This window comes from Clytia hemisphaerica, unplaced genomic scaffold (assembly GCF_902728285.1).
Source record: "Clytia hemisphaerica strain Z4C2 unplaced genomic scaffold, Clytia hemisphaerica genome assembly, whole genome shotgun sequence".
NCBI lineage: Eukaryota > Metazoa > Cnidaria > Hydrozoa > Leptothecata > Clytiidae > Clytia > Clytia hemisphaerica.
Window position 1 is genome coordinate 106204 of NW_027103571.1, and position 19579 is coordinate 125782.

Sequence of the window (19579 nt, forward strand, 5' to 3'; positions counted from 1 at the left end):
AAAACAACGACTTTGATATTAATCGTAGTTAGACAAAAGAGGTAAGGATCCTCTAAAGTCTGCCAAATGATGAAAGTTAATATTCAAACCCCAGTGGCAGAGCGGGACGTCCCAGTAAACCCCCAATTTAATTGTTCAATAAGCGATTTGTCAAAGACATACCTACATATGCTGGTCGTACACCATCAGCAATCCCACATAAAAATCTTCCGAAGATAGGTAACCAACTCATGAATGGTAACACGTATAATAAGTTGCCTGCTATATTGAACAATCCGACAAAAAGAGATGTCTGTCTTAAGTTTCGATAACGATCGACGTGTCGGCCAACCATAGCCGATGAGAACATGGAGGATAAAGCGAGAGCTCCGGTTGCCAATGAATAGTATGTTATATTTGTAGATTTTCTTTTCTTTGTTAAAAACTAAATTGTTGCGTTTTAATAACCCTTCTCTTGTTCTTCTATGGCCTAGTGTCTGCAGATAAGTACTTTAGCCCCAGGGGGGGGTCACTCGTATGATCTGGCCTACGTCATGTGCCGCGCTTAAGGGTGGGTTTTTCTGCATCCCAAAATGCACGTTGTTACTAAAAGTGGTAACGGTAGGTAACGATAGGTAACGATAGGTAACGATAGGTAACGACAAGTAACGGTAGGTAACGACAGGTAACGATAAAGTAACGGTCGGTAACGATGAAGTAACGCAAGTAACGAGGGGTAACGAAAAAGTAACGAAGTAACGATGGGGGAAAAGCTGAAAATGGTGGCCCTGAGGAGTCGAGCTATCAAAATTTGTAGATTTCTGCGGCAGGGCTAATGGTGAATGGTGATTTTGAGAGAACCTAACGACTTTGGTTAATCTATTCAAGAATTTTGGAAATCTAATGATTGTACAGCAGGATCTGATCGTTCTGGTGAATATGACTGTGGAGATAATAAATCCAATCGTTATTATTGTAAATTAGTGTTTGTGAATAAACTGAAAGATTTGACGGAATCAATGGTGTTGGTCAACGCAATGATAAAATAAATGGTGCTGGTCAATGTAATGATGGAATCAGTGGTGATGGTCAATGCAGTGATGGAGTCAATGGTGTTGGTCAATGCAGTGATGGAATCAATGGTGTTGGTCAATACAATGCTGGAATCAATGGTGCTGGTCAACGCAATGATGAAATAAATTGTGCTGGTCAAAGTAATGATGGAATCAGTGGTGATGGTCAATGCAGTGACGGAATCAATGTTGTTGGTCAATACAATGCTGGGATCAATGGTTCTGGTCAACGCAATGATGAAATAAATGGTGCTGGTCAATGTAATGATGGAATCAGTGGTGATGGTCAATGCTACGATGGAATCAATGGTGTTGGTCAATGCAATGATGGAATCAATGGTGCTGGTCAATGCAATGATGGAATCAATGGTGCTGGTCAATGCAATGATGGAATCAATGGTGTTGGTCAATGCAGTTATGGAATCAATGGTGTTGGTCAATGCAATGCTGGAATCAATGGTGCTGGTCAACGGAATGATGAAATAAATGGTGCCGGTCAATGTAATGATGGAATCAGTGGTGAGGGTCAATGCTACGATGGAATCAATGGTGTTGGTCAATGCAATGATGGAATCAATGGTGCTGGTCAATGCAATGATGGAATCAATGGTGCTGGTCAATGCAATGATGGAATCAATGGTGCTGGTCAATGCAATGATGGAATCAATGGTGCTGGTCAATGCAATGATGGAATCAATGGTGCTGGTCAATACAATGATGGAATCAATGGTGTTGGTCAATGCAATGATGTTGGTCAATGCAATGATGGAATCAATGGTGCTGGTCAATGCAATGATGGAAACAATGTAGTGGTCAATGCAATGGTGGAATCAATGGTGCTGGTCAATGAAATGATGGAATCAATGGTGCTTTTCATTGCAATGATGGAATCAATGTTGCTGGTCAATGCAATGATGGAATCAATGGTGCTGGTCAATACAATGATGGAATCAAAGGCTCTGGTCAATACAATGATTGAATAAATGATGCTGATCAATGCAGTGATGGAATCAATGGTTCTGGTGAATTCAATGGTGGAATCGATGGTGGTGTACTGGTGGATGCAACGCTGCACTGACCAATGGTACTGTTGTGCAGGTGAATGCAAGTTAGGGATTGTGCATTTTGTCATTTCGTCGATTGGTTCATTCAAAGCAACTTGGGGTTTGTGCAAAATGTGAGCATTTTTATTTTTCTTATAAGCATCATCTTTATAAGAATACAATCCATAACTTTTAATTCAAGGGGTATTGACTTTCGGCGATTGGTTCATTCAAAGCAACTTGGGGTTTGTGCAAAATGTGAGCATTTTTATTTTTCTTATAAGCATCATCTTTATAAGAATACAATCCATAACTTTTAATTCAAGGGGTATTGACTTTCGGCGATTGGTTCATTCAAAGCAACTTGGGGTTTGTGCAAAATGTGAGCATTTTTATTTTTCTTATAAGCATCATCTTTATAAGAATACAATCCTAACTTTTAATTCAAGGGGTATTGACTTTCGGCGATTGGTTCATTCAAAGCAACTTGGGGTTTGTGCAAAATGTGAGCATTTTTATTTTTCTTATAAGCATCATCTTTATAAGAATACAATCAATAACTTTTGATTCAAGGGGTATTGACTTTCGGCTATTGGTTCATTCAAAGCAACTTGGGGTTTGTGCAAAATGTGAGCATATTTATTTTTCTTATAAGCATCATCTTTATAAGAAATCCATCGATAATTTTCGATTCAAGGGGTATTTACTTTCGGCGATGGGTTCTTACAGAGCAAGTTGAGGATTGTGCAAAATGTGAGCTAATTTATTTTTCTTATAAGCATCATCTTTATGATTGTGCAAAATGTGAGCATATTTATTTTTCTTACAAGCATCATCTTTACAAGAATACAATCCATAAATTTTGATTCAAGGGGTATTGACTTTCGGCGATTGGTTCATTCAAAGCAAGTTAGGGATTGTGCAAAATGTGGGCATATTTATTTTTCTTATAAACGTCATATTTATAAGAATACAATACAGATCTTTTAATTAAGGGTTATTGACTTTTGGCGATGATTCTTTTAAAGCAACTTGGGGTTTGTGCAAAATGTGAGCATATTTATTTTTCTTATAAGCATCATCTTTATAAGAATACAATCCATAAATTTTGATTCAAGGGGTATTGACTTTCGGCGTTTGGTTCATTTAAAGCAAGTTAGGGATTGTGCAAAATGTGGGCATATTTATTTTTCTTATAAACGTCATATTTATAAGAATACAATTTGTGTATCACAGTTCACCTTTTTTTCTCAGTACGCTTTCATTCAAGCATTCAAAAGACAAAAGACATCAACTCTCTCCTCCGTTTGGCAAATTTTGCTTATTTGGAGTGTATTTACAAACTTACACAAATCTCTTTCTTTGATACTCAACACGATGTAAAATAAAAAGATACAGCTGCTACCTCGTGTTAAAAGGTGTGAAAGTACGTTTCTTTGGGAAAACATTTTACATAAAGATGAGATTTTCCTTTCTAAATAGGATTGTTTACAACTTGTAAGCATATCTTATATCATACTGCACGTGGAGCTCTACAATCGTGTATATTACAATAGTCAAGAAAGTTACATAACACTAAGGGTAGACTTCTTCTTTTGACCTAGCCTATTATTTTTTCTGCATGCTTTTTCCCATGAATCATGATTTTCTCACAGGGGTCACGAACACCAAAATACCAACGCATTTTTCTTCAATCATCATCGCTTTTTTATATAAGCACCAGTAAATTTCCGTGATTTCACGACGTAATTTTCAGGCTCGAATGTTTTTAAATCTCAAAATGTCCTTAATTTCCTTAGTTTATTCACTTATTTTCTTAAAAGTTAAAAGAGCCGTTTTTGAAATCTGACATTTTTAATTAAAAAAAAACATTTTTAACTCGGATCGAAGGAAAGGGCAAATACTGGCATTTTTTGGTTCACTTTCAATGAATTTATGAACATTTTCGAGTCTAATTATGACTTGACCTCCTTTTCACAAAGTACTTTTCATTTTAAAACGTATCTTATGCTCAATGTAATATTGTTTTGTTAAATTGATTTGCAGAATGGAATGCTAAAATTTTGCTACAATGTCAATTGCACAAGAATCAATTGAGAAACGAGCAATCAGTGAATGGCGATCGTATTGTTAAAAGCTTAGTCATAAGCTGATTAAATTATTTCAATTTGGAATAAAACGAAACCGAAAAAAATTAAAATTAAAATGCTATTCTTATGTGAAATCGTTGACTTTCTTTTAATCAACCAATCACCAAAATTCAAAACCTTCAAATGCTTATGAGAAAAATAAATATGCTCATATTTTGCACAATCCTCAACTTGCTTTGAATGAACTAATCACCGAAAGTCAATAACCCTTAATTAAAAGTTATGGATTGTATTCTTATAAAGATGATGCTTATGAGAAAAATACATATGCTCACATTTTGCGCAATCCCTAACTTGCTTTGAATGAACCAATCGCCAAAAGTCAATACCCTTGAATTAAAAGTTACGGATTGTATTCTTATAAAGATGATGCTTATAAGTAAAACAAATATGCTCACATTTTGCGCAATCTCTAACTTGCATTGAAAGAACCAATCGCCGAAAGTCAATACCCCTTGAATTAAAAGTTACGGCTTGTATTCTTATAAAGATGATGATTATTAGAAAAATAAATATGCTCACATTTTGCACAAACCCCAAGTTGCTTTAAAAGAACCAATCGCCGAAAGTCAATACCCCTTGAAATAAAAGTTATTGATTGTATTCTTATAAAGATGATGCTTATAAGAAAAATAAATATGCTCACATTATGCACAAACCCCAAGTTGCTTTAAAAGAATCATCGCCAAAAGTCAATACCCTTTGAATCAAAAGTTATTGATTGTATTCTTATAAAGATGATGCTTATAAGAAAAATAAATATGCTCACATTTTGCACAAACCTCAAGTTGCTTTAAATGAACCAATCGCCAAAAGTCAATTCAATTCAAAACCTTCAAATGTTATTGATTGTATTCTTATAAAGATGATGCTTATAAGAAAAATAAAAATGCTCACATTTTGCACAAACCCCAAGTTGCTTTAAATGAACCAATCGCCAAAAGTCAATACCCCTTGAATCAAAAGTTATTGATTGTATTCTTATAAAGATGGTGCTTATAAGAAAAATAAATATGCTCACATTTTGCGCAATCCCTAACTTGTTTTGAATGAACTAACGGCCGAAAGTCAAAATTAAAAGTTATGGATTGTATTCTTATAAAGATGATGCTTATAAGAAAAATAAATATGCTCACATTTTGCACAAACCCCAAGTTGCTTTGAATGAACGAATCGCCGAAAGTCAATACCCCTTGAATCAGAAGTTATTGATTGTATTCTTATAAAGATGATGCTTATAAGATAAATAAATATGCTCACATTTTGCACAAACCCCAAGTTGCATTGAAAGAACCAATCGCCGAAAGTCAATACCCCTTGAATTAAAAGTTATGGATTGTATTCTTATAAAGATGATGCTTATAAGAAAATAAAAATGCTCACATTTTGCACAAGCCCCAAGTTGCTTTGAATGAACCAATCACCGAAAGTCAATACCCCTTGAATTAAAAGCTATGGATTGTATTCTTATAAAGATGATGCTTATAAAAAAATAAAAGTGCTCACATTTGGCACAATCCCTAACTTGCTTTGAAAGAAGCCATCGACGAAAGTCAATACCCCTTGAATAAAAAATTATCGACGGATTTCTTATAAAGATGATGCTTACAAAAAATGCACAATCCCTAACTTGCATTCACCTGCACAACAGTACCACTGGTGAGTGCAGCATTGCATCCACCAGTACACCACCATCGATTCCACCATTGAATTCACCAGAACCATTGATTCCATCATTGCATTGACCAGCAGCATTGATTCTATCATTGTATTGACCAGCACCATTGATTCCATCATTGCATTGACCCAGCACCATTGATTTCATCATTGCATTGACCTAGCACCATTGATTTCATCATTGCATTGACCAGCACCATTGATTCCATCATTTCATAGACCAGCACCATTGATTCCATCATTGCATTGACCAGCACAATTGATTCCATCATTGCATTGACCAGCACCATTGATTCCATCATTGCATTGACCAGCACCATTGATTCCATCATTGCATTGACCAGCACATTGATTCCATCCATCATTGTATTTACCAGCACCATTGATTCCATCATTGCATTGACCAGCACAATTGATTCAATCATTGCATTGACCAGCACCATTGATTCCATCATTGCATTGACCAACACCATTGATTCACCAAGCCGTCAAATCTTCCAGTTTATTCACAAACACCAATTTACAATAAAAACGATTGGATTTATTATCTCCACAGTCATATTCACCAGAACGATCAGATCCTACTGTACAATCATCTTGAATAGATTAACCAAAATCGTTATGTTATCCCAAAATCACCGAGTTCGACACCTCAGGGCCACCATTTTCAGCTTTTTCCCTATCGTTACTTCGTTACTTTTTCGTTACCCCTCGTTACTTGCGTTACTTAATCGTTACCGACCGTTACTTTATCGTTACCTGTCGTTACCTACCGTTACTTGTCGTTACCTATCGTTACCTATCGTTACCTACCGTTACCACTTTTAGTAACAACGCAAAATGCACTGTAAGGGTGTGTTTCTGTGAGATTGCACTGCAAGGGTCGAATTTTAAAACAAATTCAAAATAATTGTTAAAAAGAAAGGTTTTTACTTCTCGTTTGTTTGAAAAAGTTTCTATTGTCTGATAATTATAGCTGACAAGAATAATTTTCTCAGTTTTTCTTTGAAACAAAAAATTTCCCAAGCTCCTTCCTTCTCTTCACGCAGATTTACAGTTGAGAAATATAGTGCACTATAAGGGTTGGGTAAATTAGGAAAAAATGCACTGAAAGGGTACCTTTTCAGCCATATTGAACTGCACTGTAAGGGTACGATTTTGAAAAGCAGATTTTGCGCGGCACATACCGTCGTTTCAAAATCGAGTGGCCCCCCCCCGGGACTTTAGCACCCAATTTTGTATTTTCGACACTCTGGGTAGCGAGCACCTCACTAAAAACCGGGATTTTTCATCTCGTTTCTTAGTGAGTTCCACTTTGGCGATTTTTGAAAAATAGAAGCCTTTCAAGTGTTTTGACGCAAATTCGATTATTTTGCTACTGCAGGAGCTTCGAAAGTTAAAAGTGACGTCAAAAAATCGAATGTTTAGAGCCCGAAAACCCGGGCTCAAAACATTCGAAAAAGTCGCAAAGTGGAATAGACGTTATATGCGTAAAAAAACGCGGGTCACGTCTAGTATAGGCTACACTCTGGGATGATTTCAAAATTGGAGCTCCGAGATCAAAAGTTTCTAAAAGGCGGACACTTCTACAATATTCAAGATGGCGGAGGCGGATGGAAAGGCGAAAAGGTCTATTTGACTTTCAACTCTCCATCACCTATACATTTTATCTAGCCTGGGAATCCAAGCTCATAATTTTAGAAAAAACAAAAAATACCTCACCTCACAAAGTTCTAAAATTATAGAGCTTGGTGCAGGTAGATTAGTCTGACACAGAATGTTATAAACAGTCTGTGTGTGAACCCTTGTTGACAGACTTTCTGAACTTTGGAAACCCAGGCAAACACACATAATCAACTTACCATAAAAACTCTTTCACAAGCTCTAAAGACTTTCAAAACTACTAAAAACCACATCAAAACATCAGCCACATGTATTTAGACTTCCAGTCAACAGCCATTTTGTTTCTAAATGAATCTATGTTTTCATTTTCATTTGTTTTCCTTTTTTCTGCAAAGTCAGCTTTTTCCATAAATTATGCGCGCGCATCGAAATTATCAAAATGCGCGCGAAATTACTGCTAAGTAATACGCCGAAAGCAGGCCAATCAGGCCGAACCTGCATTGCAGGGAAAAATCTCCCTGCAGGCGAGTTACCTGCACCAAGCGTTAAACCAGCAGCAAAAATATCATAAACTAGACTGTGAAAAAAGTTTAACGCTTGGATTCCCAGGCTACATTTTATCCAGTAAAAAATAGAACAAGAAGATAATAGAAATTTGGAAAACCTGAGGCTCAAGAATGACACACAATGAAAGCAGACAATCATGGGCAAAAGAAGGAATGATTGGTTTAGGAGGTATAAAGATATAAATGACATTTTTAAAATGTGCTCATATTTTATATATATATTTTTTTGCTTTAATAGTAATTGTCGTGGCTGTTGTTTTGTTGTGTGTATGTAGTGTAGGGCTGACAGTTAGTCACACTAGCGTCCCGCCAAAATGCGTATCAAAGATTAATGCTACGAAAGCGTTATATCGTTTACTTGACTTCTCAAGCAAAAAAATGCGCCGCAAAACTTCTAAAGGGATTCCTGAAAAAATAACCCGGCGCTTTTTAATGAAATTAACATTTTCAAAAACTTTGAGAAATTGCCTAAAATTTGAGACATAGATGAAAAAATTTGAGCCAAGCCAACATTGAAAACTAATTTGAAGATCAACTTCCCAAGAAAAAGATCTACGGGGGAGGCGGAACCCACCTAGATCCGCGCACCACCGGATAGGCTGTTTCCCGGAAATTTTGCCGGACCTCAAACAATGACCCATTTACATGTGCGGAATTATTTTTACTTTAGCGTATAAACAAGGCCTTAAAAATCGAAGCGCTGTCTCGGGAATTGAATGACAAATTTTGGTTGGTTTATTTTGGCTGCTGCACGTTTTATTTTGTTTCAAACTTTCAAGTTTTAATGATTTAATTAATTGTCTTGCGAACTTGATTCAGGTAGCTCTCATCCTTGTTGTGCAAATACATCCTGTAGATGACTGGTGTTGTTTTTTCTGAAAGCTAGATTTCCTAGTGTGACTAACTGGCTGAGGGAAAGTAATGTATGTGGAGTAATTTGTTATTCAAAAGGCCTTCGCGTTCCCCAAAATATCTGCAAAACTATTTTGGGATATTGGGCCATTCCAGAAAATTTTTGTTACCCCCCGTTGGACGACGTGCATTTTTTAATTTTCTCTAGCCTCGGAAATGATTTTTCTTTTCCAGTGGTGGTCGGAAATTCCGACAAAAATCCATGTACTTTTGCAAAATGCATCGGAAATTCCACTCTTTTTTGCCTTTTTTAATTCAGTTGCCTTGGAAATTCATACATTTTCTTCTCTCGCCTTGGAAATTTCAAATTTTGGTGAAAACTTTTGCCCTCGGAAATCCTGTGTTGTCCGCCCCCTGTTACAGACAAATTCTGGAATGGCCTATTTCCACAGAGTCTAGTTTTTTATATTTTATAGTTCTGGTTTTCCTAGCTAACCTAAAGAAATTTACGGAACTTATTTGAGGAAATGTTTGGAAGTACAAAGTTCCGCACTTGATAGATCTTGGTTTGGACAAGGTGTACCTATACCTCGGAAATTCGTCCAAAAAGGCAAAAAATTGCTAAAATTACTGCAATTGATTAGCTGAACTCTGCACTTCAGGTTAAACAGTGCGTCACAAACAGCCATATAAACAAAACTCAACATTCTCACAAAAGTTGTCTTTTTGATTTCCCAAACATTCGTCTCAAGCGTTCCCTTCCACAATAATTTATGTAATTGCAATTGCGGTCAGTCCACAGTCGGCTTCAACATATACACGTGTTTTTATTTACGTGACCGAAGTGCCTACTAAAACAATCCGGGGGTAAATAGCGAAGCAACACAGCAGATTATTCGTAAGTATCTTTTGGCATTGACAATCAAATACAATATATTATACTATATTTCCTTAATTCAAAAATCAAAAATTCATTTTTCATTCGCGAAAAATAAAAATAAAAGAATAATGAATTAATATTACATACTAAGACGCCCCCGTCTTTTACTCTCATTTAATTTCCAATCTCGGCACGTGCAAAACGCCCGTCCGCCCAATATCCACCCAATCAGCTTAAATTCACTTTAATTGTCCTTTGACATTCAAAAAATAGTATTTAAAAATTATGAATTTATAATAATTACAAAAAACAAAAAGTTTGATACTTCATTAGTGAAATATTCAATAAATTCCTGGTTTCAATTTTCAGTGGGCGTTCTTCTAGGGCTTCGTTTATCGCGCAATTTTTGCGTCACACAAACTTTCTCGGCCGCTCGTAATAATTATACATTGCCAAATTTGGTTCTCCATTGTCGAGTCAGGATCGATGGTGACGTCACCTAAGCATAAAAAAGAAAGGATTTCGTCAGTTTTATGCATATATTAATTTGCGAGATATTCTATTCGCCGCGCGAGCGCACTTTTCGTAGACTAGTCGGAGTACTTTCTTTTACTCGCGGGATTGATGGTAACTTTTCATCTTCGTTATTTTTAAAATGAAGCACAACCGAAAAAAAACGAAACTTCAGAAAGTTGCGTATTTCCAGTGAGTAAACGACTCTGACAATTAACAAAATTGATGATGATGATTTTTTTTCGGTCAGGCCAATGTCTCGTATTGGGGGTTCTAGTCTTGAGCCCAAAGCCTACGCAGGATTGCAGCGTTTGGGTAAACGAGACAAAACTCTAAAAAAGCTGGTGTTTTGAAGCGCTTCCATGCTCTCGAAATATCGCGGTTTGAGACGCACTGTTAAAAAACTGTTTGAACTTGCACCTGAAAACCTCAAATTTTGCACCTACACTCGGCTTATTCAGAGTTGCGCACTCAAGATCTCAAGCAAACGTGCCCACACTCCACTTGCGTTTGGTTTGGGAACGCGAAACACGAACGCAAACTACCCATGTCTAAACTTTTCAATATATCTCCAGAACTAACAGATTTTTTGAAATTCTGTAAAAAGGTCCAAGTTCCTGAATAGTTTTACTATGTTCTGTGAAAGAATCATAACCATCAAGTCAAATACTCGTTCATCTATTTTAGATTGAAAAAACATGCTTTTCTCGCCGCCATCTTGTTTTAGAATGAGAATTATTTTCGGTTCCAGTTCCCACGGTCTTTTTCTCATCCAATCAGATCGCGCGATTTCACTTTCGCTTTCTCTAGTCCAATAAGACTGCAGGATTTGAGTCATGTGACATCTCTATTGGAAAACCCACGCAGAATAAAATAGAAATACAGGTGGCAGGCCATATTTTAGAAAGGCAAGGCAGCGTCCGTTGGTGGCCAAAAGGGCACTTTTTCCAGTGTTTTTCTATTAAAAAGGCTGTTTTTACCAATATTTTAGTAAATTCAAGAGGGGCAGCGTCCGATAACCGGACGCTTAAAGGGCATGAAAAATGGCCTGGGTGGTCACACTACTGGCTACAGGAACTGAAAGCAAGCAATTTATAAGGCCAATATTTTTGGTTTTTCTGAAGGACAAAAGGTATAGGAAGCTTTACTGAAGGAGGGATAAGGCTGGGACTCCAGTCTGGAAATTGCGGCTTGTGCGCCAGATATCTCCGGCTTACAAGAACTTATTGAAACAATTGCAATAACATAAGAATAGGGTGTATGATGAAATGACTTTTTTCAGAATTGCACTTTAGACAAATCTTTCTGGTAATTTAATCTATTCTAAGACTTTCCATGAAAAAATTAATTCAAAATCTTTAAAATTGACCGTTTGCCCCAGGGTTTTGTAAAATCAATATTTTCGAAAATTTGCGAAAAACAGGGTTTTTGCCTGAAAAAAAATCCTGAAACCAGCTGTGTTGGTGCTACAGCCCTGAAATTGGGCCCAAAATGTTCCTTGGAAAAAAGTAGGATTAGAATATAACAATGATATAGCTCTATCATATATAAAAATTACAAAAAATGTAGGTTTTTAGGCCAAAAATGACTGAAAACGCAAAAAAATCAGGTTTTGCCTGAGAAAAAATCCTAAAACCTGCTGTGTTGGTACTACATACAGCCCTCAAATTGGGCCCATAATGTTCCTTAGGAAAAAGTAGGATTAGAATATAACAATAATATAGCTCTATCATATATACAAATTACAAAATAAATAGGTTTTTAGGTCAAAGTTGACCGAAAAAGGCGAAAATTACTCAAAATGGGGATTTTCAGTGCTTAAAGCATATTGAACCAATTTCTGACACTCTTTAAGTGCTTTAAAGTAATAAAATAGATGTTTCATTATATATAATTTAGTACAATAAGCTATCCTAATGGCAAAATTGAGCAAAAATTTGTGTTTTTAAGGGATTTTTTATCAAAAATACTCCCAAAATAGCGATTTTTGAGCTTTCATAACTTTAATTCTCTTACCCCCGTCTCGGACCCCCTGATATGAGCAAGGGAACCATGTTGCCCACCCCTACTGAAAATTTCAGATCAAAACAAACAAGGAATTAATTCCTGTAACTCGAAGAAAATTGGAAAAAGCAGGTATTTGAAAGTAATCTCTTCATGAAATAAAAAGATATAGTCAAAGTGACTCAGTTTTTATAAATACATACATGCGGGCTGGTGGAAAGATTTCCAGGTTTTTGAAAATTGCCTCAGGGAGCCAATTTCTTCTTCTGATCAGGGGGAGCTGCATCTGTTGTGTTCTTGCAAAGTATATCTAAAATAACGCTGCTCTCTCCGTAGTTTCAATCTTTTTTATCAGTGTTATTTGTTTTATTGATGTGTTCATTTGTTCTGCGGAGAATAGCTAGAGAGCTGTATGTTAAAAGCCAGTTAGTCACACTAGCGTTTGATAAAATCAAACTTGATCGATGAATTTATCTCGTAAATAGGCACTTTCAGCAATCACAACGAGTACGACGAAAACGTGAAAACATCAAATTCACACTTTTGATGGTTAGTGTAAAACGCAGGTCACAGGTCACAGGTCGCAGGTCACAGGTCAGTGATGACAGGTTGACTCTAATCAATGTCATTGCAGAGGAAAATGTTTGGAAAACACAAAGAATTATCAAAAACTATCAAGTATCAAAAAATTATCAAGTAATTTCATCCATATAAAACCATTTCAAACATCAAAATTTAACCATGTGTTTTTATCGATCTTTCGCAGTTTGCGCCGTGTATAACGCAGACCAGAAAATATTTGAAACCATATTATACGTATAACAGGTATATTACATATTGTACTGTATTGTAATGTTTGTAATGTTATATGATGGTTACATATATAATAAAACACATCGCTCTAAAACTACCTTCTCAGAGAACTCACAAGCTTCTGATTGGTGTAATTTTATATCCAGCCATATTGTTATCATCACATTCGGTATGCTAAATATTTTTGGTGTTTTTCTCTTGTAAGACATGATATTTTGTGATTCTGTCAATATTTTTGTCAAAAATTGTCATTAAGTCATTAAAATAACAATTGAATAATTAATTAGTTTCATCCTTCTCAAACCACTCTCTTTTAGGGACCTCACAAGCTTCTGATTGGTGCCGTTTTATTTTCATATTTTCATTCACACGATCAACATTACATTCTGTATTATAAATATTTTTTTCGTGTTTTTGTCTTTTCTTGCATCAGATTTTATGATTCTGTTAATATTTTTGTCAAAAATTGTCATTAAGACATTAAAATAATAACTGAATAATTAATTAGTTCCATCCTTCTAAAACCACTCTCTTAGGGACCTTGCAAGCTTCTGTTTGGTGCCATTTTTTATCCATTCACACCATCCACATCACATTTTGTATAATAAATATTTTTTGTGCTTTTGTCTTGTTAGGCATCATATGATTTTGTCATTATTTTTGTAAGTAAGTGTCACTAGGTTGTTATTCTATTCAATTGTCATTTTATAATATCTAAATAACATGTATTACTTTTTTGTAATTTAATGCGTTATGTATTGATGTTATGTTATGTATATGTTATGATCTTATTATCTTTTTTCCGGTCTGCACTTTGTTGACCTGTGACCTGTAACCTGTGACCTGCGACCTGTGACCTGTGACCTGCGTTTTACACTAACCGCACCTTTGAGCTGTCAAAACTCTGAGTAAACCCCAATCACAGTAGCAGTTTTCTCTTTTCGTGCCCGACGGCAATTCACTCATTTTGGCGTTGTCAGACAAATGTGAGATTTCTAACATAAAAATCAACATCAAGCAAAAAGTAAGACAATTTTGAAACTTATATTTCAGAATCTTTAAACTTTTTATCATTTTTTAGCTTTTTTTCTTGTGCTAGATGTGTAAGTTTCAAGTATTGAATTTTTGAAATCCTGATTTTAAATTTGTTCACGTTACTAATAATATTACAAAATAATTCTGATCATTACAGTATTTTTAGTTTGCATTGAAAAAGAAAAGCTTCAAGATTTTCTCCAGGATTTTTCGTTTTTCGTTATTTAAAAAAAATCATAGACGTTGTTGTGAAAATTAATTGCGGAATCAAAAATGAGCCACAACGGCAACTTCTCTATTTTTTCACACCTATATGTTATTTCACAAGTTTTGCCATTGTCGTTGCTGTTCTCGTTGTGACTGTGGAAAGTCTCTAACAGTCAGGGAAATCCCTCAATTGCGGTATACTGCAATTGCAGTAATTTTCATTTGTGGTTAGCCTACAAAGGCTTATAACGGCTACATATAATTCTGGTCGGCAAAGATAAACAAATATCGACTGTGAAAAATTGTACGAGAAGATAGCTTTTCTTTATTAAAAGAATCTTACCTACGGAAAAAATATTTTGTCTGTGCGTTAAAAAGATATGATCAATTATGTACAAAAATTGCCTGTTTTCTCCTTGAATCTTGAATTCAGTTTCTTGAATATACTTTAACTGCGGTATATGAAAAATGTAAAAGTAGCGCAATTGCAGTAAAAAATTACTATTGTAATTGAGGGATTTCCCTGACTGTCTAATGATTTGACGCGCTCAAAATTTTTCACCAAAATCGCTTGCGTCAATCCATATTTGCGCGCGCAATTTCTAAAAGAACGCTCCCCAGGAAAATTTTTGATGTAATCATATAGATTCTTCCCTTGTCTCGGGAATTGAATGACAAAATTTGGTTGGTTGATATTCTGGCTGGCTGCAAGTTTGCAATCGATCATTTTATCTCATTTTAAGTTTTCAAGTTTTAATTAATTTTCTTGGTAACTTGAACTTGATTCAGGTAACTTTCATCCTTGTTGATGCAAATGCGCATCCTGTAGATAACTGATGTTGTTTTTTCTGAAAGCTTGATTTCTTAATGTGACTAGCTGAAAAGCACAATTTATTTCAACGCAATGGCCTATTGAATAACAAATTACTCCACTTCACTACTTTCCCTCAGCCAGTAAAAACAGGATAAATCATCTTTTCCCTAGGTAACTGATGCGAAAGACAAATCAATAAGATGACGCTATCGTTTAAAAGATTTTTGATGGAGTAATTAGTTATTCAAAAGACCGTTGCGTTCTCCCAAACGACAATTAATAATCAAATAAAATATCTACATTATATATATTTCTTAGTTCAAAAAATCCAAAAGGTCAATCTTGCATTCATGAAAAATAAAAATAAAGAGATAATAATGAATTAATATTACCGTAAGTTGTTCTAATGTCAACACCCCTCTTCTAATTTTGACAACCTTCTTTAGAGATAGGAATAATATGAAGTCGGAATTGCTGATGGAAACTATTTCATTCGAATTCTATCAAAAGCTGCAGCCTTTTTTTGTCTCTGCTGCAGATTAGATTGAGACAGACCTTAAAAGACTTTTAAGAGAGTATGGCCAATATCGTTCTATACTGAAAAAGAGTTATTTGATGTAAAAGTGGTGATTTCCCCTTCATTTTGGTCATAATATTTACATCAACTTCACAAGAAAAAAATCTAGGCGTTTGAACACCACCTACATAGATCCGCGCAACACCAAAAAGGTTATTTCCCGGGAAATTTTGTCAGATCACACCATACCTTAAACACAAACCCATTTACAGGTGTAGAATTACTTTTGACCAAAATTGGAGTGGATTTTATTTAAGCTTATTATTCTAGAGCTAGCAAATTGAAGCGCTATCTTGGTAATAAAAAATATTTTGGTAGGTCGCTTAGCTGGCTGCTGCATGTTTTATTTTGTTTCAAGCTGCCATTTTTTATGTAATTGACTTTGAACTTAATTCAGGTAACTCTTATTGTTGTTGTTGCAAACACATCATGTAATTTCACTTCCACCATTCAATTAAAAAACAGGGTTTGAGTCACATGACTTTTTACACACAATGTGGTGTGAAAATATATTCTTTAACTTTCTTCTCTTTTTCTAGTTGGTATATTGTATGGCACCACAAATGTTATGGCGGGTCATCCTTTTGATACCATCAAGACCAAAATGCAAGCACAACCAGGTTTCGAAAACCAAGGCATGTTCAAATCTTTCGGTAAAACTCTCCGTGCAGAAGGTATTCGTGGATTATACAGGTATTAGATTTTGTTATTACTGACACTCTTCATGTAAATTCATTGTGATGACTGGAATGTCGTCTAAGTCAACAACTCAGTGATGTTGACTTGAATGAATCTATCACTCTTTTACCTAAAATTGGTTTGATCTTTTGACTAAATGCTTGCTTGTATTTTCTATCAACCTTGTAGACAACAATCTCATTTTCAAATAATTAGATTTCAGACTATAGCATTATAAAACTAAGCCTCCCTTTTCAAGCACCCATTGATCAATTTTCCAGAAGGTATAAACAACTAAACTATTTCTTTATTTTAGAGGCTGTGTCCCACCTTTGTGGGGGTCTGGTATCTACCGTTCAACACAATTTGCTGTCTTTGAAGCTGTGTATGTTTACTTTTAAAAAAGAGTTGTACTCAAAATGTCATTTACTTCAAAGTGTGCATTTTTTAAAAACATTTTACCATGTGGAAACCATGCCATGTCGACTAATTTCATTGAGAGTGGTTTCTACATGATGACAAGAAATAGTGCACAAAGTTTCAGTTAATTTGGCAACCTTTATCAATGGGTTAAAATTTTGAAATTCATTCACTTTTTTGATAATTTAGCTTCGCAACTATGCAGACTACCATGATATCACATGGACTGTTCATGCTCTTTCTGTTATTTTTGGAGCAAAGATCTTCTCATTTATTTCCTTTTGGCTTTTTTCTTTAAAGTTTCCTATCTGTTTTGAAAATAGACCATCAAGTAATGCAATAAACATGAAGTATGCAATTTTTTCCAGGTATACTTATTCCAGTGGCATAGGAACAACTTGTATCCCATTCACAGGAGGTCTTCAAATGTAAGTTATTGAGATTTTACGATTGGTTTATTAAAAGCTGTCTTAAATTTAAGAGATAAATTAAAGGGCGCCACTCCATCTTTGTAAAATTGCCGAACATTTAAAGGGATAATCAGATGGTTTTAGATATTTGGCTTGTGGGTTCCTTCTATTTCCAAAAACAAAACCTCAAAATATATTTCCTAACTATCTTCCTAAGTCGAGATATATTAGAGCCGTGTAAGAAGCCATTTTCAGTAATTTCTAATCTCGACTTTGAAAAATAGTTAGACCAAAATACTTGGAGGTTTTACTCAGGACCGTAGAAGGTTACTGCAGGCCAAATATCTCAGACCATCTGATTATCCCTTTAAGCAGAGAGACACCAAGCAACGTCTATACTATTTTTTAGTAATCTTTGATATGACCCTTCCAGAGATCGAACCACGGACTTTTGCAGTAGCCTATAAATGCTCTACCTTTACATTACGGCCTTTACAAACAAAACACTGATATTGATGATATACTCTTGATAATAATATATCTTGGTTCTGCAGGCGTGTTGTTTTTGGTGGACTGGCAGCCTCAACTGCACGTGCAATCATCGAAACTCCTTTAGAACTTGCCAAAGTACGCCGTCAAACTGGACAAACGTGGCACTTCAAAGGGCTTTACAAGGTTTTAAAGATCTTTTAAAACAACAAATTGTTTAGATTTACACTCGCTCAATTCTTCCTGCCGATTTCTGATGGCAATTATTATTCGACTTTGCCAATGGTCGATCGATAAAGACTTAGAGCTTTAATCAGCAGCTTTTTGTCCAACTTACTAGCCCAGATAAATTGAATATATAATTTTGCCTTCTGGGAAGATGGCAATAATTCTACTTAAAAATTCTGCTACTATTTTCAAATCTCATTTGCTCTTTTTTTAATCATGACACTATCAAGCTTTTCCTAATAATGCCGTTTATAACTCGTCCAAAAATATGAACGCTGAGGATAAGTATTTGAACGTAAAAATATTAAAATCTTTTCTTTTCATTCTTTTCACTTTCACTTACATGATATGAAAACCCAATTAAATATTTCTATATTTACTCCATAGGGATTCGGTGTTACTTTGGGCCGTACTGTAGGCTTGATGACAACCTATTTCATAATGGTAGACTCAATGCGAAGACACATGAGTGAATATTTCAAAAGACCATTGTTGGGACCTTTCTTGATATCAGGTGTGGCAGCAACGTATCTTTTTCTACCGTACGTAATTTCATCCATGTCACAAGTTATTGAAAAATTTAACCAATGATAGCATGCTGATAAGTACAGCGGAGTCTCCTCAACTCGAAAACGCACGGGAAACTGAAGTCTGTTCAAGTTATGGAAATTTATGGAGACAAGTTTATAGGGCGTAACTGAAGGGAGCAAAAATCTTTTTCGAGCTAAGGAGAGGTTCGAGTTATGGAGACTAGTACGTCTAATTAAGAAACGGATATTGATAATGTCAATCGATTTTGATAATATTTTCTGGTTTTATCATCGTTATGTTCTGAGCGAGCTTCAATTTAATAGATCTCGGTTGAATCGATTGAATCGATTAGCAGATTAAAGCGATTCATTATTTAATCGATTTTTGTTTTATCGATCATTGGAACGACTTCTCTCAACTCTAATTGAGTCTCACTAACATTCTGCCGATTGATAGTGTGAAGGTTTCGACCACAGACTTGCACCGCAATGGACTTGTTCGAATCCCAAGCACTACCAGGCAGGGTGTTAGGGAAATATGGTGATAGACTAATTGAGTTTTCAACTTCAATTGAACTTAAATCAACTAATATATGTTACCGTATATGCCTTCAATCGATTAATTATTTCATCGATTTTTGTGAAATCGATCTTCGAATCGAGTAAATATCAACTTCAATCGAGCTTTCAACTTATTTGAAACAATATCTGGAATTAAGAACTTCAGTTGAATTAAAATTATACAATGTAACATAATTAGCTGTATATCACTTGCAGTCATTTACATCAAAACTCGGGAAGACGATGCGTTAGAAATAGTTTTTGTGTATATGATCTTTGGGCTAGATTCTCTTATCTTCCCTAATCTCAATCTTAAGTTCTCCAGAATTCACATATGCATAAACTCTCTGAAGATGTCCAATTTCATTTTTTTTAATAATACATTTATTTACATTGGAAGTATCTAATTAACTAAGGTCGCTAGTGCCTGTTGGTTGGAGTATGAATGAGGGATTCT

At 35.3% G+C, this 19579-nt stretch overlaps 1 protein-coding gene across 3 annotated transcripts in view; it reads left to right on the forward strand.

The window, feature by feature from the left end:
• The first annotated feature begins 7482 nt into the window (after nucleotides 1-7482).
• LOC136801074 (mitochondrial substrate carrier family protein S-like) overlaps nucleotides 7483-19579 on the forward strand; it is a 33420-nt gene continuing 21323 nt past the window's right edge. Inside the window, exons 1-7 of one of the 3 annotated variants that reach the window (XM_067057700.1) lie at nucleotides 7483-7582; nucleotides 8157-8280; nucleotides 16346-16499; nucleotides 16801-16869; nucleotides 17273-17332; nucleotides 17869-17989; nucleotides 18419-18558. In XM_067057700.1, the coding sequence (XP_066913801.1) occupies nucleotides 8223-8280; nucleotides 16346-16499; nucleotides 16801-16869; nucleotides 17273-17332; nucleotides 17869-17989; nucleotides 18419-18558 (602 nt within the window). In that variant the 5' untranslated portion in view covers nucleotides 7483-7582; nucleotides 8157-8222. Of the gene's footprint in view, nucleotides 7583-8156; nucleotides 8281-15527; nucleotides 15623-16127; nucleotides 16204-16345; nucleotides 16500-16800; nucleotides 16870-17272; nucleotides 17333-17868; nucleotides 17990-18418; nucleotides 18559-19579 lie in introns of those variants that run through there. The other 2 variants (XM_067057701.1, XM_067057702.1) reach the window with 2 other exon arrangements.